Raw genomic sequence first — 19671 nt, forward strand, 5'->3', positions numbered from 1 at the left:
ATTTTATAAAAAAGTCTTTAGTTCTTTTTATATAACCTAGTTTATTATAAACCTAGGGGTCCTTTAGTAGTTAAAAATATAGTATATTTAAGAGGTTTTTATATTACTACTTAAGTAGCTAACTATATATACTACTTTATTATAGTCTATTTTTATTTATTAAGCTTATAAATTAAAGCGATAATAATAGTTAAAAAAGAAGCTTTATAAATCCTATACTAATTTATTAGTATATAATAAGTTAAAGAGGGATAATAGTTTAAATATAAATATTTTATTTACGGCGCTTATTTAAGTTAAAAAGGAGCTAATAAATAGGGGCTTAAGTAGTACGAATTTATTACTTTATTATTACTTAAGCGGCGCTTTAAATACGGCTTTATTTATTAAATTATTCTTAGTCTAGGGGTTTACGTTTCTATTTATATTAAAATTAACGTTCGAGGCTATTATAATTAAAACTATAGCCCTTAGCGCAGGGGCTAAGCTATTTAAAAAGCTCTATAAGTATTTTAAATTTACTCATTTTTTATATAAGCGCTCTTTATATATTATAATAAGGATTTCTTTTTTTAATTATCGTTCTTATTTTTATAGTTTTATTAGCCTATTATTTATTATTTAGTTTAAGTATTAATAAGTAAGGGTAAGAGGTTCGCTATTTTATTTAAAATTTATTAATATTCTTAGTAATACGGTCTTTTTATATTATTATTACGTTATTTATTTTATTATATTTTATTTTTATATTATTTATTAAAAAAGAGGCGATTCTAGGGGGTTTAATAAAAAAGAGTTATTTTTTTATTATTATTATAATACTAACTACGCTCTCTTACTATATCTCGTTTTTATTAATATTTTAAGTTTCTAGCCTAGTCCTTTTTATAAATAAAGATTTTAAATTATTAATAAGTATATAATATAAAAAAAAAGCTTATAGAGGCTAATTATTATTAAGGTTTAAAAAATAAATTATTAAAATCTACCCTTTCCTTAAGGTATACTACTAGCGCTTTATATATGCCTAAGCTACTCCTTTGTTACTTAGTCCCCCTCTTTATACCCCCTAAGCTATCCCTTAACTAACGAGGCCTGACCGGCGAGGCCTAATAATAATCCCGGGGTCTTAACTTACTTCTAATAACACCGTTTACGGGGATATCAATCGACGTCGTATAGCTCGCAGCGTCGCTCAAAAGGTACACGTACGCGCCACCGAGCTCCTGGACCTCGGCCAAACGGGGCATGCCGCCGTAGTACTTGAGCTGCTGCTCCCAGTCCGGCTGCTGCGGCACCCAGTAGGTCATGGCCGTGTTGACGAGACTGGGCGAGACGCTGTTGACGCGGATGCTATACTTTGCCCACTCCATGGCGAGCGTGTGCGCCATGTTGCGGACGCCAGCCTTCGAGGCGCCGTATGGTGCCGATGGGACCCGCTGCGCGTAGGTCAGTAAGTATGTGCTCATTTGCTTCTGCTTTAACAGAATCAAGAGTTGTAGCATACCTTGTTGGGGCGGTAAGAAGCCATGGAGGCCGTGAACACCACTGAGCCCTTGATTTTCAGCTTGATGAAAGCTCTTGCCGCCGCTCTGGCGGTGTAAAAGGCACCAAACAACTATCAAACCCATTGTCAGCACACGTGTTCCATTCCCTCTCAAAAGGGTACCTCATCAGCATACGTTGACACCAAACAACGACTCAATCTCCTCCTTTGTGAAATCAAGCGCGGCCTTGTGGTTCGTCCGGCCAGCGTTGCAGACGACACCGTGGATCGCGCCGGCCTCCTCGACAATCTTGTCAATGGCGGCCGTGATGCTCGCCTCGTCGGTGACGTTTGCTGAGATCGAGAAGAGGCGGCCGGGGAACTGCTTCGACGCCGCGGCGAACTCGTCACCGGGCTCCGCGAGGTCGATGGAGTAGACCTTTGCTGCGTTGTTGAGGAGGCAGCATTCTGCGACGCCGAGGCCGATGCCGCGGTTTGCGCCGGTTACTAGGGAGGGCGGTTATGAGTAAAATGGCCAAGTCGACCTTTTGTTGTTGCAAAGGAGGCTTGATGATGATGGCTTACCTGCAATAACTTTTCCGGAGAGTGTCAAGATGGGTTGGACGTTGACGGCCTTGGGGTCAACGGCTGCTGCTCCCGTCTCGACTGCTGAAGGTGCCATGGTGAATGCTTCAAAGTTATCGGCTTCAAGTTGAACTCTTGGAATAATACAACAAGGAGGGCGCGAGTTGACTTTTGTTGGTATCTGTCTCGGTCGATGCTACACGCAAATTCAACAGTGACATATCAAACCCCAGGGGTTCATCTGCTTTAAAAGCTAAAAGCTACATCATACATGGTTTCCCGCATCTCCGAACACGCTCTGCCGAGTTCCACATCTCCCAATTCCCCGTGCAGGTGTGTACCATGGCATTCGTCACATTGCAGCGAAGTCTGAGGTTTCTGTTTAGCTACAGTCACAGTTCAGTCATTGTCATCCCTCGAGACGACTGAGAATCGTCTCATCCCCAATCTCGTTCAATTTGTATTCTCCACAATCGCGGGGAAATCTGGAGCTATTGCCCTCGAGACGAGGAGCCTAGGATGCGGGATGCGGGGGAATCTCCACCATCGAGCGCCCAGTCGCGATGGACATCCCTCCGGCTGTAAGAGAGGCTTTCTTTTTCTCGTCTCGGGACAGCGAGTCGCGCGTACAATAACCTAATTGCGCTAGTTCTCGGTATGCTTCCGTGTCAGAAGGGACCCTCGAGTCGGCCGAAATGCCAAGTTCATAGACACGAATCAATTCTTGAGCTGGTGACAATTGCTAGCTCGACTTTCAGATCCCTGAGCTAGAAGAGCTACCCCTGCTCACCATCTGTGGTCAGGGTCTCTGGATATGTATTAAGAAGTCGACGTGAGGATTTGCTTGCTTTCTTTCAATCAACTAAACCCGTCACTCTCTCGTCATTCTCATACCTAGATACCCCAGAGACAAGGAGATCAAAAACCACAAAATGAACGCCAACTTGCTTAGATCTCGCCTGTTGCCGGCGGTGCAGGCCGCGCTGCCCAAGCAGCAAGTCAGGAGCGTCACAACTCGCTCGGTGCAATGGGAGCTCAACACGGGCGCAAAGATCCCCGCCATTGGCTTCGGAACGTTCCAAGACGCCGATGCGCAGGAGGAAGCCGTGAAGACGGCGCTGAAAGTCGGATTCCGTCACATTGATACCGCGAGAGTGTAAGTATCCCCGTCCATCCTAGCTTGATCACCAACCAGACAAAATTGAAGCTAAGTTTCTGTGTCCCACAGTTACGACACTGAAATCCAAGTCGGCAAGGGCATCAAAGCCAGCGGCGTCCCGCGCGAGGAAATCTTCCTGGGCACCAAGCTGTGGTGCAACTCGCACCACCCAGACGACGTCGAGGCCGCCCTCGACGCCTCCCTCAAGGACCTCGACACCCCCTACGTGGACCTGTTCCTGATGCACTACCCTTGCACGTTCCAAAGGGGCGAGGACCGCTTCCCCAAGGGCGCGGATGGCAAGATGATTATGGGCAAGACGACGTTTGTCGATACCTGGAAGGCGATGGAGGCGCTGCTCAAGACGGGCAAGACCAAGGCCATTGGCGTCAGCAACTTTAGCAAAGACGAGGTGCAGACACTTATTGACAAGGGATCAGTGGTACGTTCTACTCAGTCTCGAGAGAAGAAGAGAAGAGGATGAGAATAGGGGCATAAGAGTGTGAGCTAACTACAACGAAACCCAGGTTCCCGCCGTCCACCAGATGGAACTCCACCCCTACCTCCAACAAAAGCCCTTCGTCGATTGGCAACGCGCAAACGGCATCCACATGACGCACTTCTCGCCCCTCGGCAACCAAAACTCGTTCTACCGGGAGGTCTCGTGGTCCAAGGAGGCCTCGCACATGGCCCGCGTCATCGACCACCCGACGCTCGCTGAGATCGCAAAGAAGCACGGCAAGACGCCCGTGCAGGTCGCCCTCGCGTGGGGCGCCAACAGCGGACGGTCCGTGATCCCCAAGAGCGTCATCGAGTGGCAGATTAAGGAGAACCTCGAGTCGGATTTCCTGCTGGACGGGGAGGACATGGACAAGATTGCCAAGATGGATCTGAAGGCGAGATTTAATGTGCCGTCTGAGGAGTACAGGTGGCAGTTGTACAAGGGGCTGGATGGAGTTGAATACTGATTGGTATCACCGGCGAGTTCAAACATGCAGGTAGTTACTCCATAGTTGGCGGTTAGATCCTGGACTCTGGAAGAGTATTGTAAATTCAAAAATGGGTAGGGCCTCTAGATTCAACTGATGAAGCCCCTGTTTCTGGATTTGTGTCAAGCTAAAGGCTTCATGTTCATCGGAGACTGTAAGCGCGATTTGATGTCGTCTTGATGTTTGCCACATCAAGCCCTAGTGTTTCTGAGTAATGATATGTCTTATCCCTGGTTACTCAGGCACAAAGTGATTCATTGAGAGGAGAGCAGGAAGCCTCCAGGACAGTCAAAGATTGTAATTTTGAAAGTGTGCTGTGCCAGTGACTGCGCTTAGTTTTCAAGTCTCGCAACATGGCAAACCTTGGAGCCAAACTTCACTCTCACATTGTTTACCCTCCTGAGAGTAGGACGAGAGAAGGTAAATCACCGTCAAGCTAGGTCACTGATAAGTTGTGATTTGTCAGATTCTCCTATTAAGAGCAGTTCAGCCATACGGCGGGTATATTGTATGTGAAGTCTTCACGTTGGTAGTACAGTCTACAGAAATTCAACCCTCCAAGTAGGGAGTCATCACGTCACATCACACCTCACGCCTCCGTCGCCCGCAGCAAATACCGCAAAACCCCCTGCACAGCACCAACAACAACCCGCGGCCTCTTCCACCACAAGAACACGGCCCCGACAACGAGCGGGCTGCACACCAGCGCCTCAAAAGTCTTCATCAGCACCTGGCCCTGGTGGTCGCTCTTGGCCACGACCTCAGAGTACCGCTCGTTGCCGAAGCTGACACGCGCGTACTTGGTCTGCCATCCCAGCCCAGGAGCGTACACCGACATTTTCTCCTCCAGCCACTTGCGCAGGCGGTAGCGCGGCGAGAGCACCGAGGCGCGCATCTCGACGTAGTTTTGCAGCGCCAGGTCGTTGATGGAGTGCGCGTCGGGCACGCGGTTCGCCGTGTACTCGGCCAGCGCCGCGCCGCGGTGGTAGGCGACGGCTGCGTAGGTGTCCGCGGCGTCTGCTCGGCTTCCTGACGGGTCGTTGGCTTGGGCCTCCGCCAGCCGGCGGTGCTTGTCGAGGATGGAGAAGAGGATGCGGACGTCTTCCAGGCCCGCGTTCATGCCCTGACCGTAGAAGGGGACCATTGCGTGCGCGGCGTCGCCGACGAGGACGGCGGAGGCGTCGTAGTGGTGGGGGCTGCACTTGATGCTGATCAGGGGCAGGTGGGGGTTCCGCTTGAAGGACTCGATGAGGTCTTCGGCTGGAATTAGGTCTGTTACACCCGGGAAGTGCTTGTCGAAGAAGGCTGGTAGACTTGACGGGTCTTGTTCAAGAGCCTCTGTTTGGTTGTTAGGGAGGAATAGCGTGCAGGTAAAGGAGCCGTCCTGGTATCTTGTCAGTCGGGTGTAGAGAAGCATGTTCGAGAGATACTCACATCACTGGGTATGGCGATGAACATAAACTCCTTGCCAGGCCAGATGTGCAGATGGTTTGGTGAGATTCTGAATTGCGGCTTGCTGTCCAGTGAGGAAGCTTTGGCAGGCTTGATCTGGAACTCGCACCAGAGGGTGTCGATGTACTCTTGCTTGTAGTTCATCTGAGCAAACTTCATCAGGTGATATCTGACGGCGGAGTGCGCGCCATCGGCACCAATCATAAAGTCGAAGTCAATTTCAATCTCTTTGGCGCGGCCGGTGGCCGACCCGGACGTCATGTCCTCGAACCAGGCCTTGCACTTCTTGAAGTCTGCGCCAGTGAGCTTGTGGTTGAAGAAGAATTTGACGTTCGGCATCTCTTCGAGGATGTCGAGCATGCGCTTGTTCAAGCCGGCGCGGTCCACAGCATAGATGGCCTTGCATAACGATCAGCATCAGGTTGATATGGCTGGCATCCGGGATGAGACCGGGCTCAGTTGACTCACTCTACCGTGGACATCATAGTCCTGCGAAGCCTCGTACAGATCACCTTTCGGGGTCCTGCCGTGGATCATGCGCCCCCGCATAGGAATGGTGGCGCCAAAGACATGTTCCAGTAACTTTGGTTGGCCAGCATTGCGCATGGCGTTGATGCCGCGCTCGGAAAGCGCCAAGTTGATGGAACGGGTGAAGTTTAAGAGAGTTGTTGTGGGGTCTCTGAGGTCTACATGGTTGTGACTGTTAGTCTGTATTCAAACCCACATCAACTAGTAGTAGATAGTTGTGTTGTTATGTTCTTGCTGGCGATTGATAATGGCGTCAATCCACAGAGTTGCCGAGATCAGGATCCCCAGATAAGGCAGAGAGAGAACCTTAGCAAACAAACACGACCTTATCTTCATCGTATCCACCAACGGGACATCACATCATGGCAAACAAGACTATTGAATGCGGCAATTGGTGGGGCAGACGAGGGGCAGGATCCATGATCTTCAACGGCGCGCTGAGCCGGGCGGGAACAAGAGACTTTGCCAAACGGAAAAAGAAAAGCGACATGCAAACTTACCGGCTCTCAACTCGTAGATCTCAACCTCGTACCCGCGCTGTGCTGCATAGAGCGCAGCCAAAGAGCCGACGGGGCCGGCGCCGACCACGACGACCTTTTGGTTCTTAGCCATGTTTGTTTGGATGATAAGTTTACTGGTTTATTTGTGTCTTTTCTCGCCAGCTTCAAGACATGTGAGAGGGAATTTGGAGAAAGGATCGCATGTAATAGTGGCGTGAGAGAGAGAACCTGAATTCAGAGAACCCGCATGATGATTCGACCCTTGGGCGGGTCAAGCCGGCCGGATGAGAGGATTGAAGGGGAACAGGCGTCAACGACTTTTTTTTTCAACTAAGGTCAAGGTTCTCTGTGTTTCCAACCCCCCGATGCCTTGAGCATAGAGCGCACAGCGGCGCAAGTCGGATTCGGTCGCTGCTCGGTGGTGTTCGGCTCGCGGGTATTCCCCGGAAGCTCCGACAAGGGAAGCTCCGCTCAGAAACTTTTTCTTTCTTTCAGGTTTCTTGCAAGTCGTTTACCTTACCTAAGGTGCCTTAAGTCAAGGTGGGATGAAGTCCCTGGACCCTGGCCGTGGCGCATCTGAATGGGAGTGGCTTACATTGAAACTCAATCGCTTCTATGTCTTATCCTTATCGATATACGGAATAACATCGAGGTCCTTTATCGATAGCCACTGTTATCAGCCCCGAGATTGAACCGCAGGTGGGGAAAAAGTACTTACAGCTGCCCTGTGCAGATTGCAGAGCAGCGTGGTGGCTGCGGGGAGCCACGCACAAGCGCCTATCACAGAGCGTGGGACGGATACGGGCTTGGAAATATTTCTTTCGTCAGGTCACTTTTTGTTCGTTCGTAGCCGAATCGTCAAATTTAGGGCGTGTGTTTGAGAAACTGCGCCGCCGCCTCGTCTGTCCGAACCCTGCTCCAATTCCAGGGTCCTCGCTCTTTCACTCCTCCACTCGTCGATCATCGTCGAGCAATCTTTAGCCTCTTCTTCTTTCGAGTCACTAGGGAATACCTTCCGTGCTCGAACTTACCTAGTCGCATATCTACTTGTTGTACCCCTCCACCACCGCCCACCATGACTGAACCTCCCGCGAAGAAGATGTGCCTCGGCGTCGACTGCCCCAACGAGGCTGGCACCCTCCAGTGCCCGACCTGCTTGAAGCTCGGAATCAAGGGCAGCTTCTTCTGCTCGCAGGACTGCTTCAAGAAGAACTGGGTGTGTTTCGCTATTGCCACTGACCTCATATTACAAACCATTCCCGCTGACCTCCAATCGCAGGGAAACCACAAGTCCATGCACAAGTCTGAACAGAGTATACTTCACCATGTCCTCCCGCCAAAGGTCGTCTCTAAACCAGATCCAGAGACAGGTGTATTCAACCCATTCCCGACGTACCCCTTCACCGGACCCCTCCGACCCGTCTACCCTCTGTCCGAACGCCGTACCGTCCCCAAGCACATTCCCCACCCCGACTGGTGGAAGGATGGTATCCCCAAGTACCCGAGAAGCATCCTGAACAGGAACAAGGTCGACATACTGGACGCCAAGGGAATCGCCGGCATGCGCAAGGTCTGCCGCCTGGCGCGTGAGGTTCTCGACATTGCCGCCGCCGCCGTCAAGCCCGGCATCACGACGGACTACATTGACGAGATTGTCCACAAGGCCTGCATAGAGCGCAACGTAGGTCTCACTCTGGGTGCATGTGGTGCGCGTCGGGCAGGAGAAGGAGGAGCAAAGGAGCTAACCAGACCAAACCGCAGGCCTACCCGTCGCCCCTGAACTACAACCACTTCCCCAAGTCCGTATGCACATCCCTCAACGAGGTCATCTGCCACGGTATCCCCGACCAGCGCGTGCTCCTCGACGGCGACATCCTCAACATCGACGTCACCCTCTTCTTCGAGGGCTACCACGGCGACCTCAACGAGACGTACTACGTCGGCGACCGCGCCAAGGCCGACCCGGACGCGGTCCGCGTCGTGGAAGCTTCCCGCGACTGTCTCGACGCCGCCATCGCCGCCGTCAAGCCCGGCACGCTCATCCGCGAGTTTGGCAACATTATCGAAAAGATTGCAAAGGAGAGGAACTGCAGCGTCATCCGCACGTACTGTGGCCACGGCATCAACTCGCTGTTCCACTGCCCGCCCAACGTCCCCCACTACGCCAAGAACAAGACGGTGGGAGAGTGCAAGCCCGGCATGACGTTCACTATCGAGCCCATGATTGCGCTGGGCAAGTACCGCGATGTCACTTGGCCCGACAACTGGACGAGCACGACGATCGACGGCAAGAAGACTGCGCAATTTGGTGAGTGATGTTTTTGTGTTGCGCATGTTCTCCACGATGCTGTGGAAGGCAATTGAGAAGAAGAACGGGACGGCCGCTAACAGGAACGAACAGAGCACACTCTTCTTGTGACTGAGGACGGAGTCGAGGTCCTCACAGCTAGAACGGCCACGTCGCCTGGCGGCAAGGTGCCGATGCCCGGAACGAACGGCGAAGAGAAGGAGACCACCGCATAATTGACAACATTAGCATGGGACACGGGGCATAAGCGAGCACGGTGTAGAAGTACGGGAGGCGTTGAGTGAGAATTGAAGAGGGCGGGATACGTGGCGAGCGGACGCTGGGATGAGAGCATGATATGTGAGCAGGCATTGCTCTGGCATACACGGTGTTTAGGGGGTGATGCCATAACAAAGTGCCACGAAAACCAAAGCAATCGGCGCGATGGGGACAAGGGGCGTCGAATATCAAAAAGATCAAAAGTTGACTATGCTGAGGGGACGCCACGTGAGTGTGCCACAGCCGTCTGCCACCACAAGAGGCGCATGGTCGGTCCGAGAGTACCCTGTCCCATGCGACTGGAGACGACAGCTGTCATGGGCAGAGGGATGTGCTGGGGACATGCTGAATCGCCGTCATGATGAGGTCTAGTGTGTATGTATGTATTTCTCGACCCCGCGATTATCAAATGCCCGGCATCGGTTCTGTGCAGTACAATTCGTAAGCAGTACAGTACTTGCGCAAACCAGCAAGTCGTGGAAAGCTCGCGTTATGTCTTGCAGAGGCAGGTATTCACGTGATAGCAATGCTTGGATTCTGAAATTGCCCTTTACTGAGAGACAGGCGAGATAGAGGGGGATTGAGGTTGAACCTGGCTCTTCCCAGCCACCCGGTGGAGATGTTGCGATGGCTTTCCCCCCCGCTGCCGCTTTCGCACTTTGCCCGGCGGACAAGCCTCACCGAACAGTGCAAGAGGGGTCGCGCAGGTAGGTAATTGGACAACTGGCGGTGGGTAAGACGACAATACAGGATGTGGAATTTCTTCGTAGCCCAGAGCTCTCCTCAGCCGTATAGAGAGATAGAATTTGCGTATTGAGCGCAAAATGATAACGAAGCTTACCTTACTTATTGCGCTGGCTTGGAGATGCCAATGGAAGCGGTACGTACCTTACTGTTTATTGCTGACGCAGCTGGCAGAAGCTCAGAGGCTCAGATGGGTGGAAAGTGGAGTGGCGCTAAGCCCGTCAGGGTTTTCCGGGGGCCTATCTGAGCCCTTTCTCCCAGCACTGAACAGCAGCACGGACTGATTGAGGTGGGCTGGGCTGGGCTGGCGGGGAGAGAGGGGAGCCCTGGAGGGACCAGTCCCCCGTGGCCCACGGCGCTGTTGGAGACCTGAACAAAGATACCTAATCAGTGCCCGCGGGTGAAAGAATCGCACAGCAAGGCGTGGAGCAGCGAGCCTCTTTCATCATCAGAGGTTTCCCAAGCCCCGTAACCCACCCTCCCGATTTTCCACGACTCGACTAGTGGCTCCCTGTCGCTCGCTACGCAACCCAACGCTACCCCGACGGGCCAAACCAAAGAACCATCGAACCAACGGAAACTCTCTTCACCACTTCACCTCGCTCTTCCAACTTTGTCTCTCTCAACCCACGTGCTGAACATCCTCCACCTCTTTTCAACCGCACAACTTCTCACCTCATAGCTGCCTGACCAAGAGACGCGTCTGCTTGCCACCTAGACACGCAGCCAAACCCTGCCATCCATCCATCTACCTACAGATACCGTCGCCGCATACGCAGGCACAGAGACGGAGCTCCATCTGCGCTCATCCATCCCTCCTCCTACATCACCCCAGTGACGTCGAAGCATTCCACCTGCCCGCACGCACGCATACAAGCTCCAAGTAGCCTCGCGAGCCAAAAACCAAGCTTCAACGCCGCCAAAACCCACGCACAGCAACTGCACTCGAAGCAGCTGCTGTTGTCGCAAATCTCTCTATCCTCCCTTTCCATCTAAACGTATTCACCTAGCGCAGCTCGCTGCCAACTTTCCGTCACGATGTCCGGCGAAGCGTGGTTATACCTCTTCGCGGTGCTGATAAATGCCGTCAACCTCTTCCTTCAAGTCTTCTTCACCATCATGTACAGCGATCTGGAATGGTACGTTATCCCTCGTCTTATCCACCCATCTCCTTCCCGCCTCGCTGCTGCTGCTGCGGCATGCTGCACCGCGCACGCCAGCTTCTTTCTTCCGTGCTCAGACGAGCTCGAGGCTAGACGGTGCTGCATGCTGCGGAGCGGGCGGACGCGATATAGCTGTCATCCCATGATTTCTTGCAATTGTATGCTAACATGCCTACTTTTACAGCGACTACATCAACCCCATTGACCTCTGCAACCGCCTCAACACCTACATCATCCCCGAAGCTGCCGTCCATGGATTCCTGACCTTTATGTTCCTGATCAATGGATACTGGGTACCTTTGATCCTGAACCTGCCGCTCGTAGCCTACAATGTCAAGAAGTATGTTCCCCCCTGTGACTTGCCTGAGGTGGCAGAACTCGAGAGAGCTGACTTGAATCTAGGATTGTCGACAACACCCACTTGTTGGATGCTACCGAGATCTTCCGCAAGCTGAATGTCCACAAGAAGGTAAGAGCCGCACCACACCTTAGCTCTAGCTAGCTCGTGTCTGACAAACTCGCGCAGGAATCGTTTGTGAAGCTCGGCTTCCACCTGATCATGTTCTTCTTCTACCTCTACAGCATGATTGTCGCCCTCATCCGCGACGAGTCCTCTTAAACGGTGAACTCTGCCCTGCGCACAACACACAGGACGGATTCCAGTATATAGATACCATGCCACGTGGACAAGAACGAACCAAACGTACACGCCGATGCGCTGCCATCCTCTAAAACGATGCACCATCCGGAGCTACTATCCAAGAGGGAGGGAGAGGTTTCGGGCGGGCAACCGCTAGACATGGAGGGGAGTCGTGATACCAGCAACGCGGGGTGTCAAAAGGAGAAACGACAGCTGACAGACATGGTGTCCCGGAGTTACGGGCAGAGATAGGTGTCTCTGCTTGGATTCTGATGATGATGAATGGGAAAGAGAAAACGGAATACGACACACAAGCACATGGTGGAGGAGGGCATGAAGGAACGAAATGGGCGGGAGACGGGTTACGATGCGAAAGACCAAATACCTAGCTGTTTACTTTATGTTGTCACCAGGCCGGCTGGTCCTGGGAGCGGCGGGTTGCGATAATTGAGTAATGACAGATCTTCTGAATGTCTCCTTCTTTGAAGCTTGTTGCCTTGCTGCTCCAAACTAAACTTTTTCAACGCTGCTGTTACCTTACTTTCAGACACCCTTGAGTGTGAGTTTGGTGTGTATGTGGTACCCAAAGCTGCCCAAGCTTTCCGTGCGCCTGTTTGCGCCTTGAACCTAAGCTTCGAGGTCGGAAACCGCAGATCCCAAGGGTAGCTCCCCGAATTCAAATCCTGACATCAGATCACGTGACACCAACTTTTTGCTGCCACGACCAGGAACACCAGCGGCCAGTTGCGACCAAACATTGCGATTCTGCGACACCAACAAAACCACTCACTCACTGTTCAAATCTCTCGCGACGGACGAGACGACAGCACCCAAGATGTCGGGCTTCGGAGACTACCCGCCCAACATGGCGCCCCAGGATGCGCTCGTCGTGCGGCAAGAAGCCGAGCCCGATCACGCAGTCGTCCCCTACACCGGCGAAGACCTCGCCCGACCGCGCGTCGGCCCCGCGAACCCCTTTAAAGACGAATCCGCCATGACGTTGAAGCGCAAGAATGTTCTCACCGGCCGGGCGGAGGAGACGTACATTTCAGAACACACCTTCCGCAGCAAACACCGCGCCGTCGAGCGGAAAGGCGGGCCCGAACGAGAGTACCAGACGGGCGCGGCCGTGAAAGAGGAGAACGCGCGGATACGGTCCGGTCGCGAGGGCAAAGGCGACGCGACGATCGTTGAAGGTGACGGTGCGTACCTGGGTCCCTGGGCGCGGTACCGTCGCGAAGAGTACGAAGTCGTCGGCGAGGGCGAGGCGCTGGCCAGCGACGAGGAGTACGAGGAGGTGACGGACGACGGCGAGGACGACGACGTGGTGGAGAGTGGGACGGTGCTGCGCGCGCCCGAGGCGGCGCTGGCGCGGAGGAAGGAGGTGGAGGCCATGGGCGAGGAGACGACAACGTTCCACGGCGCCGAGGAGACGGACTACCAGGGCCGGACGTACATGCACGTCCCGCAGGACCTCGACGTCGACCTGCGCAAGGAGGCCGGCAGCGTGACGAATTACATCCCCAAGAAGCAGATCCACGCGTGGAAGGACCACACGAAAGCCGTCACGGCGCTGCGGTTCTTCCCCGGGTCAGGACACTTGTTGTTGTCTGCCTCTGCGGACAGCACGGTCAAGATTTGGGACGTCTATCACGAGCGGTCGCTGCTGCGGACGTTTTCGGGCCACGCCAAGGCGGTGTCGGACGCGACGTTCAACAACGACGGCACGCGGTTCTTGTCGGCCAGCTTTGATCGGCAGATTAAGCTGTGGGACACGGAGACGGGCACGTGTCTGAGCCGGTTCTCGACGGGCAAGACGCCGCATGTGGTGCGGTTTAACCCGTCGGCGGAGCACGCTCACGAGTTTGTGGCGGGTATGTCGGACAAGAAGATTGTGCAGTGGGATACGCGCGCCGGCAACGAGATTGTGCAAGAATATGGTGAGCCCCCTTGGTCTTTCCCCTTTTCATCGGAGAGTAAACATGATGTACTGACACTTGCAAGACCACCATCTCGCCGCCATCAACACAATCACATTCGTCGACGAAGGCCGCCGCTTCATGACGACATCAGACGACAAGTCCCTCCGCGCCTGGGACTACAACATCCCAGTCCCGATCAAGTACATCGCCGAGCCCTACATGTACCCAATGACGCGCGCAGCGCCGCACCCGAGCGGGAAATACGTCGCCTTCCAGTCGTCGGACAACCAGATTGTTGTGTACGGCGCCAACGACAAGTTCCGGCAGAACCGCAAGAAGTCGTACCGGGGCCACAACAACGCCGGCACGGCCATCGACGTCAGCGTCAGCCCCGACGGGCAGTTTTTGGCGAGCGGCGATACGCAGGGGTTCGTGTGCTTCTGGGACTGGAAGACGTGTAAGATGTATCATAAGCTCAAGGCGGGAGATCAGGCTGTCACGTGTGTCGCGTGGCATCCGCAGGAGACGAGCAAGTTTGTTTCGGCGGGGGCGGAGGGGGATATTCGGTATTGGGATTAAGGGAGGTGCGTATTCTTCAGGAGAAGACATCATCAGTCTGCGTCTAGATGAGAGAAGGGTCTTTGTATTGTATCGTAGGCATTGCTCGGCGTTGGGAGGGGATCAAAATGATATCGCCCGTTACTTGTCTCATCACTCACAAAGCCAATCTTGATAACCTTGATATGTTTCGTTTGGTATTGGAACGTACACCGTTCACACCAACGCTCATCGATCCCAGCAGCTTTTGGTTGTTTCTTTTTCGAATCAAGGTAGCTCTATCCCGACATCGCTTTCCTCCTTCCGCCCTTGGGCACCCGTGGCTATATACCCCCTCAAACCCATTCTTCACGCCAGCACAGCAGCGCTCGGGTAGGTCGGCGAGTTTAGGTCGAGCTGCGTGCGAGGTGGTCGAATTGGTTAAGATAAACAAAACAAAATACTCCCATGAAGTCGGAGTCCGGGTTGACTGAGGGGTGCGCTATTCAAGTCCGGGCAGGGGCGTGAGTTCTTTAGTATGTTATCCCCTCATATTTCCTTCCTTTTCTTTTGATTCTCCAAAGGAAGGGGTCTTCTTTTTAGTTTTCCTCCGTTGAAATGCGGAGACGTGGATATATGTAATAGTCAATGCTATGAGGTTGATCGTCTATTGTCTTGGTGATGTATTACACGGCAGTGCTTCATGCTGCACACCTGGGCTGGATAGATCGCGATACCTTCACCATCGCAGCTCACCTATGACAAATGTACACCAAACACGAGCAACAATCTACCTCAATCACATGTCTCGTATTCACACGGGGAAAAGGCCGCCCATATCCCAACTACTCGTCCCTTATCTTAGTGCGCGCAATTTCGACGGCTCAGCTACTAAACAGTTAGAACCTCGCCTACACGCGCGGCGCACGCTTCTTACTAAGAAAAATTCCCCCGCTAATTCAGGAGAGAGATAGAGACACACGGGAGTTTCGGGGAGTTTTGGGGAGAGGGGTGATGGCCGGAATCGGACTACGTTGTATGTGTGTCAGACGCGGCCGGCCGCGTTCCGATGCGGCCTTGTTACCCCAACGTTTATGTGCCGTATGCATGCGTGTCTCACTGCTTTGGGATGATATCGTAACATCGTAACATCGTACGGCGACGGAGGGGGTGGAGAGAATTCCAGACATCACATGGTCTCTTTTACTTCAACGTCTGCTGTGGGATGATACTGGTCTTTGATCAATTCAATTGAGAGAGCTTCAGCAAAAACAAGCAATTTCATCACGATTTCACGGATTCACCAGGGCGAGGGAAGATGGATTCAGTCTATTGGGATATATCCCCCGGCGCAGAAGACGCCGAGGACGCGGAGAGCGTAGAGGAAGAGGAAGCAGACGAGGATATCAACGCTTGCTCGCCAGACACCAAGGTTCCCTGCGAGAAATGCAGACGCAAGAAACGCTCATCATGTAAACGATGCCGCGAGCGACAGCGAAAGCTTCAGCTTCAACACCAGCCAGGTCCTCACACTCGTCCTCGGCGAGCGAGGAAATCGTCTCTCGAAATCGCATGCTTTCCAGATCGCTCACCGTCTCCATCTTCATCATCTTCCTCCTCCTCTTCTCCTTTCAACCCATCACATCCCCTTCATCCCTCACCACCACCACCAGACTTTCTTAGGATGGCGCAAGACGCAATCCCAGAAGTCATCCTCCAACAACCGCCAGACGACGCCCCAGCAGACACCGCAACAACACAGAAAAGCACACTTACCGTTCCCCCCGGAGGCCCGAGTTTCGCAGCGGTGTATACCAACTCCCCGTCGTGGATGTCGACGTATACTTCCTCGACGTGCGCGACGACGTATACCACCGCTCACGAACGTTCCCGCAGAGACGGGCTCGGCAGCGGGGAGAAGGACGCCGGGGACGGGTGGCTGGACGTCGGGAGGCGGAGGAGGCCGAGGCCGCCTTATCCTAGACGTCCGAGGACCGTGGGGCGATGGGATCAGGAGGGAAGGTCGTCGGTGGCTGCGGTGACGTCGTCGATGATGAGGTCTGGATGGGGCGAGGAGACGGTGGAGGGGTGGGACGAGGGTGAGGTGGAGAGCGGGAGCTATTGTGTTGTTGAGGGGGCGCGGTGGGAGGAGCAGAGGTTCATCGCGTCCAGGAGGCAGGCGAAGGCGGTGGGGACGGGGATGGGGAAGAGCGGTGCGCGGAGGAGGGGGAGGGGGGACTGGGGGGGTGTTGTTGGGTATGGAGCCAAGAGAAGAGCGAGGGTGGTTCCGTTGGTTGATCCGCCTGTGCCGAGGATTCTTTTCGATCTGTTTGCGATGAGGATGGGGATTTCGAGGACGGAATCGAGGGAGGTGGGGAGAAAGGGGCTATGGGGATTGCCTTTCGTGGAAGGGAGAGGGCATTCCCGGGCCGTGTTTGCCATGGCGTATGTGAGAGGGACGGCTCATGTTAAGGGCCTTTGGGGATTGTTAAGCGATAGATGCGAAGACACTGGGGGTTTCTTGGGGTCTGGTGCGGATGGAGGGGTTTGGAGCGTTTTGCTGAGATATTTTGGGGATATACTTGGCTTCTCTAGGCATGAAGGGCAAGCTGATGTAGATTAGAATGGTCATATGGAAGCGACTTTGGCTCATCATCATCGATATATTCATCACAAGGCTGCTAGTCACCAATGTTTGACAACTCGTGTATTTTGTCCCGAAATTTGAAATTTATGATGCCTCCTTCCTTCTAACCTGAAGTCCCAGATATCCATGAGGCCAACACTCTCAAATACCAATGAGAATTATGGCGGCCTTCCTGATATTCCAATGTCCTTAACCCACGCCGGCTGACTGAATATGTTCTGTGGACCTCTGCAACAAGAAGAATGGCGCGAACTGATATAGTATACTCTAGAACCCCGGACCGGGCGCCCTAAGCGGGAGCACCCTCCTTCTTCTGACTGCGAAGGCCAGTTCTGGTTCCCGGCACTGCCGGCTTGACTGGTTTGGCAGTTCTCTTCTTCGGAGCTTTGACAGGCTTCTCCTCTACCTCCTTGATATCCTCCTTGGCGTCCTTCCTCACCGTCTTCCCATCGTTCTCTTTGGGGGGCTTCTCTGCTTTGCTCTTCGAGCCCTTGGGCTTGGTAGTCGTCTTCTTGGATGTGGAGGCAGTCTGTTGGGGCTTGGTGTCGGGCTTCTTGGCCGTCTTGACCTTCTTGTTGGGCCTCTTGTCAGACGAGTCGTCTTTATTCTTCTCTCCTTCATCTTCGCTGCCCTCTTCGACTTCCTCTTCTGCTTTGCGCTTATGGCCCTTGGGCGCAGTATCTGTCTCCTTGGGAAGGGGGGAAGGGCTCATGGGCTCGCAGCCGCCGTAAAGCGGAGCGTTTGGAGTCATCTCGGCTGGCCTATTGTCAGGAGATTGGGTGTCCTCATCGCCTGAGTCCTTCTTTCTGGTGTCTTTGCCGCACGCTTCGAGATCCTCCTCCGTCTTGCGCTTCTGTGACTGCGGCGGGGTGGTATTCTTCTTGGGTGCGGCCTTGGTTGTGCTGGCGGTATTCTTCTTCGCCGGCTGCTTTTTGGCCTTGCTAGTCGTCTTCTTCTGCTTCTTCGCTCCCCTGACCTCGGCGTCCTTCTCGTCAGACTCCAAGTCCTCAGACTTTCTCTTGGAACCAATTGAAGGGGACATATCCGGGGGAGAGGCAGTATCCGCTGAGTAGCTGGAGCGACCACCCAAGGCTGGCTTGATACTCTTCACCGCATCGCTTATCTCGATGCTGGGAAGAGGAGCCGCCGAGCCCGTACGCGACGTGCGCGAGCTGCGGCTGCTTCGGGGGCCCCAGGCCCCGGGGAGACGGCTGGGACTCGTCGGTCCACTAAAGTACGACGAGTGTCCAGGCGGGAAAAGGCCGGGCAAGTTGGGAGGCTTCCCGATGACGTCCTCGATGGTGATCTCGACCTCTGCGAGGCGGCGCTCGTTTCTGGCGCTGCGGGAGTCGGTCACCTCTTGTTTTTCCTCGAGCTGGTCCTGCTGGTCTTGGAGCTTGTCCTGGCGCTTCTTCGTCTCGATGTTAGTTTCGCGGATTTCTTCCTTTAGGTCCTTGACTTGGGCTTCGATGTTGTTTTGCCACTGGAGGAGGTTTACCTGGGTCTTGTAGACGAGTTCCTCGCCCATGTCGAGGCGCGCTCTGAGGGCCTGGATCTGCTCGAGGCTGGAGTTGCGAGGGTGGAAGTCTACCAGGATTGGCTTTGATGATGTGCTGTTAAGGGACCTATGGGGTGAGGCCGTGAGATATCGCTTCTTGGATTGTTGGGCTTGGGCCGGGGGCGTTCCCTTGAGTTCGAGCTTCACCTTGGTAGGAGGCGAGCTGGGCGGAGTACTCTTGATGGAAGTCTCCTTTATGGGAGTCTTCTTGAGGGGAGTTTTCTTGACTGGAGTCGTGGATTTGGATGAAGCGGCGTACTCAGTCGGGGGTGTGCTTTCTGCTGGAGATGGGCTGGCAGCAACCCTTCTTTCTTGGTCCAAGAATGAGGAGTCGATGTCGTCTTCCTCCTCTTCGTCCTCTGAAGGTGAATATTCCACGATCCCATCTCCGGTCGGATCATACTCCGTGCTTGGGCTTCGGGAGATTTGAATCTGATACTGGCTGAAATTATCTCCAGTTGGGCCAGCGAGGGCGTTCCTTCCTCCTGAAAAACCAGTTTCCGAGGAGGAGCTCGGCGCCATGTTGGCTTCAGGCGCGATATATGATGAACTCGCCATGATGTGGGAAGGATGAGTTTGAGTTTGAGTGAGATGATTTGGAGGAGATGTGAAGTAGAGAAAAGGACGATGTGGAATCTGAGTTTGGGGTGATTGCTGTGTAAGTGTGTGTATGTATGTATGTGTGTGTGGGTTTGCGCGGGTGAGTGTGTGTGTGTGTGTGTGGTGAGCGAGAAAGTTACGAGCCAACAGAAAGGAGACGGGACTCGACCAGACGGGTATTTGAAGAAGGCGCCTCACCACCCGGCCTGACCAGGCGTCCACTTGTTCAGGGTTTCCAAACATATTCTTCAAAGGGTTCCCGAGTTGTTTCTTCACCACAGTCAAAGGACACAAAGGCCTATTTTTATTTCACCGGCGGTAAAGATTCAACACAAGTTGTGGGATTTCATCAAAGGCATTGTCTCCCATCATTGTCTGATTGTTCTCAAGTCATCGAGTCTTTCTCACAATGCACGTAGCATATTTACAGTAATATCTTACACACAGTGAGAGAACTGAATTTGATCGATCACTTTGACTCGCAGACAACGCGACTTCCCCTTTTAGTTTCCTCCCCATCGTGCCTTCCCTGACCGGCTTCCAGACTTAGATCAGAATTTTTCAACCAAACCCAATGCCTCGTCTCATTTCACCA

General features: G+C 53.3%; 9 protein-coding genes across 9 annotated transcripts; 5 read left to right on the forward strand and 4 right to left on the reverse strand.

The window, feature by feature from the left end:
• Positions 1-1109: 1109 nt before the first annotated feature.
• On the reverse strand, positions 1110-2168 carry CLUP02_14335 (uncharacterized protein; the record flags this gene model as incomplete). The annotated part of the gene is made up of 4 exons (XM_049293265.1): positions 1110-1439; positions 1508-1618; positions 1683-1993; positions 2072-2168. The coding sequence occupies 4 exons, from the start codon at positions 2166-2168 to the stop codon at positions 1110-1112; spliced, it is 849 nt and encodes a 282-aa protein (XP_049150411.1).
• An 835-nt stretch (positions 2169-3003) lies between these two features.
• Positions 3004-4198, forward strand: CLUP02_14336 (aldehyde reductase; the record flags this gene model as incomplete). The annotated part of the gene is made up of 3 exons (XM_049293266.1): positions 3004-3227; positions 3300-3672; positions 3758-4198. 3 exons carry the CDS (start codon positions 3004-3006, stop codon positions 4196-4198), a joined length of 1038 nt encoding a protein of 345 aa, XP_049150412.1.
• Positions 4199-4808: 610 nt separating this feature from the next.
• On the reverse strand, positions 4809-6811 carry CLUP02_14337 (kynurenine 3-monooxygenase; the record flags this gene model as incomplete). Its single annotated transcript, XM_049293267.1, has 4 exons — positions 4809-5603; positions 5654-6070; positions 6140-6357; positions 6700-6811. 4 exons carry the CDS (start codon positions 6809-6811, stop codon positions 4809-4811), a joined length of 1542 nt encoding a protein of 513 aa, XP_049150413.1.
• Positions 6812-6933: 122 nt separating this feature from the next.
• On the reverse strand, positions 6934-7663 carry CLUP02_14338 (uncharacterized protein; the record flags this gene model as incomplete). The annotated part of the gene is made up of 4 exons (XM_049293268.1): positions 6934-7029; positions 7087-7169; positions 7418-7476; positions 7533-7663. The coding sequence occupies 4 exons, from the start codon at positions 7661-7663 to the stop codon at positions 6934-6936; spliced, it is 369 nt and encodes a 122-aa protein (XP_049150414.1).
• A 111-nt stretch (positions 7664-7774) lies between these two features.
• On the forward strand, positions 7775-9222 carry CLUP02_14339 (methionine aminopeptidase; the record flags this gene model as incomplete). Its single annotated transcript, XM_049293269.1, has 4 exons — positions 7775-7915; positions 7979-8380; positions 8461-9007; positions 9101-9222. The coding sequence occupies 4 exons, from the start codon at positions 7775-7777 to the stop codon at positions 9220-9222; spliced, it is 1212 nt and encodes a 403-aa protein (XP_049150415.1).
• Positions 9223-11047: 1825 nt separating this feature from the next.
• On the forward strand, positions 11048-11791 carry CLUP02_14340 (cornichon protein; the record flags this gene model as incomplete). Its single annotated transcript, XM_049293270.1, has 4 exons — positions 11048-11148; positions 11357-11512; positions 11575-11641; positions 11699-11791. The coding sequence occupies 4 exons, from the start codon at positions 11048-11050 to the stop codon at positions 11789-11791; spliced, it is 417 nt and encodes a 138-aa protein (XP_049150416.1).
• Positions 11792-12130: 339 nt separating this feature from the next.
• On the forward strand, positions 12131-14313 carry CLUP02_14341 (WD repeat domain-containing protein; the record flags this gene model as incomplete). The annotated part of the gene is made up of 4 exons (XM_049293271.1): positions 12131-12233; positions 12360-12371; positions 12445-13752; positions 13817-14313. The coding sequence occupies 4 exons, from the start codon at positions 12131-12133 to the stop codon at positions 14311-14313; spliced, it is 1920 nt and encodes a 639-aa protein (XP_049150417.1).
• Positions 14314-15589: 1276 nt separating this feature from the next.
• CLUP02_14342 (uncharacterized protein) lies at positions 15590-16889 on the forward strand (the record flags this gene model as incomplete). Its single annotated transcript, XM_049293272.1, has 2 exons — positions 15590-16484; positions 16837-16889. The coding sequence occupies 2 exons, from the start codon at positions 15590-15592 to the stop codon at positions 16887-16889; spliced, it is 948 nt and encodes a 315-aa protein (XP_049150418.1).
• Positions 16890-17207: 318 nt separating this feature from the next.
• CLUP02_14344 (uncharacterized protein) lies at positions 17208-18998 on the reverse strand (the record flags this gene model as incomplete). The annotated part of the gene is made up of 1 exon (XM_049293273.1): positions 17208-18998. One exon carries the CDS (start codon positions 18996-18998, stop codon positions 17208-17210), a length of 1791 nt encoding a protein of 596 aa, XP_049150419.1.
• Positions 18999-19671: the final 673 nt, after the last annotated feature.

The sequence above is a fragment of the Colletotrichum lupini genome, chromosome 7, assembly GCF_023278565.1.
Source record: "Colletotrichum lupini chromosome 7, complete sequence".
Taxonomy (NCBI): Eukaryota; Fungi; Ascomycota; class Sordariomycetes; order Glomerellales; family Glomerellaceae; genus Colletotrichum; species Colletotrichum lupini.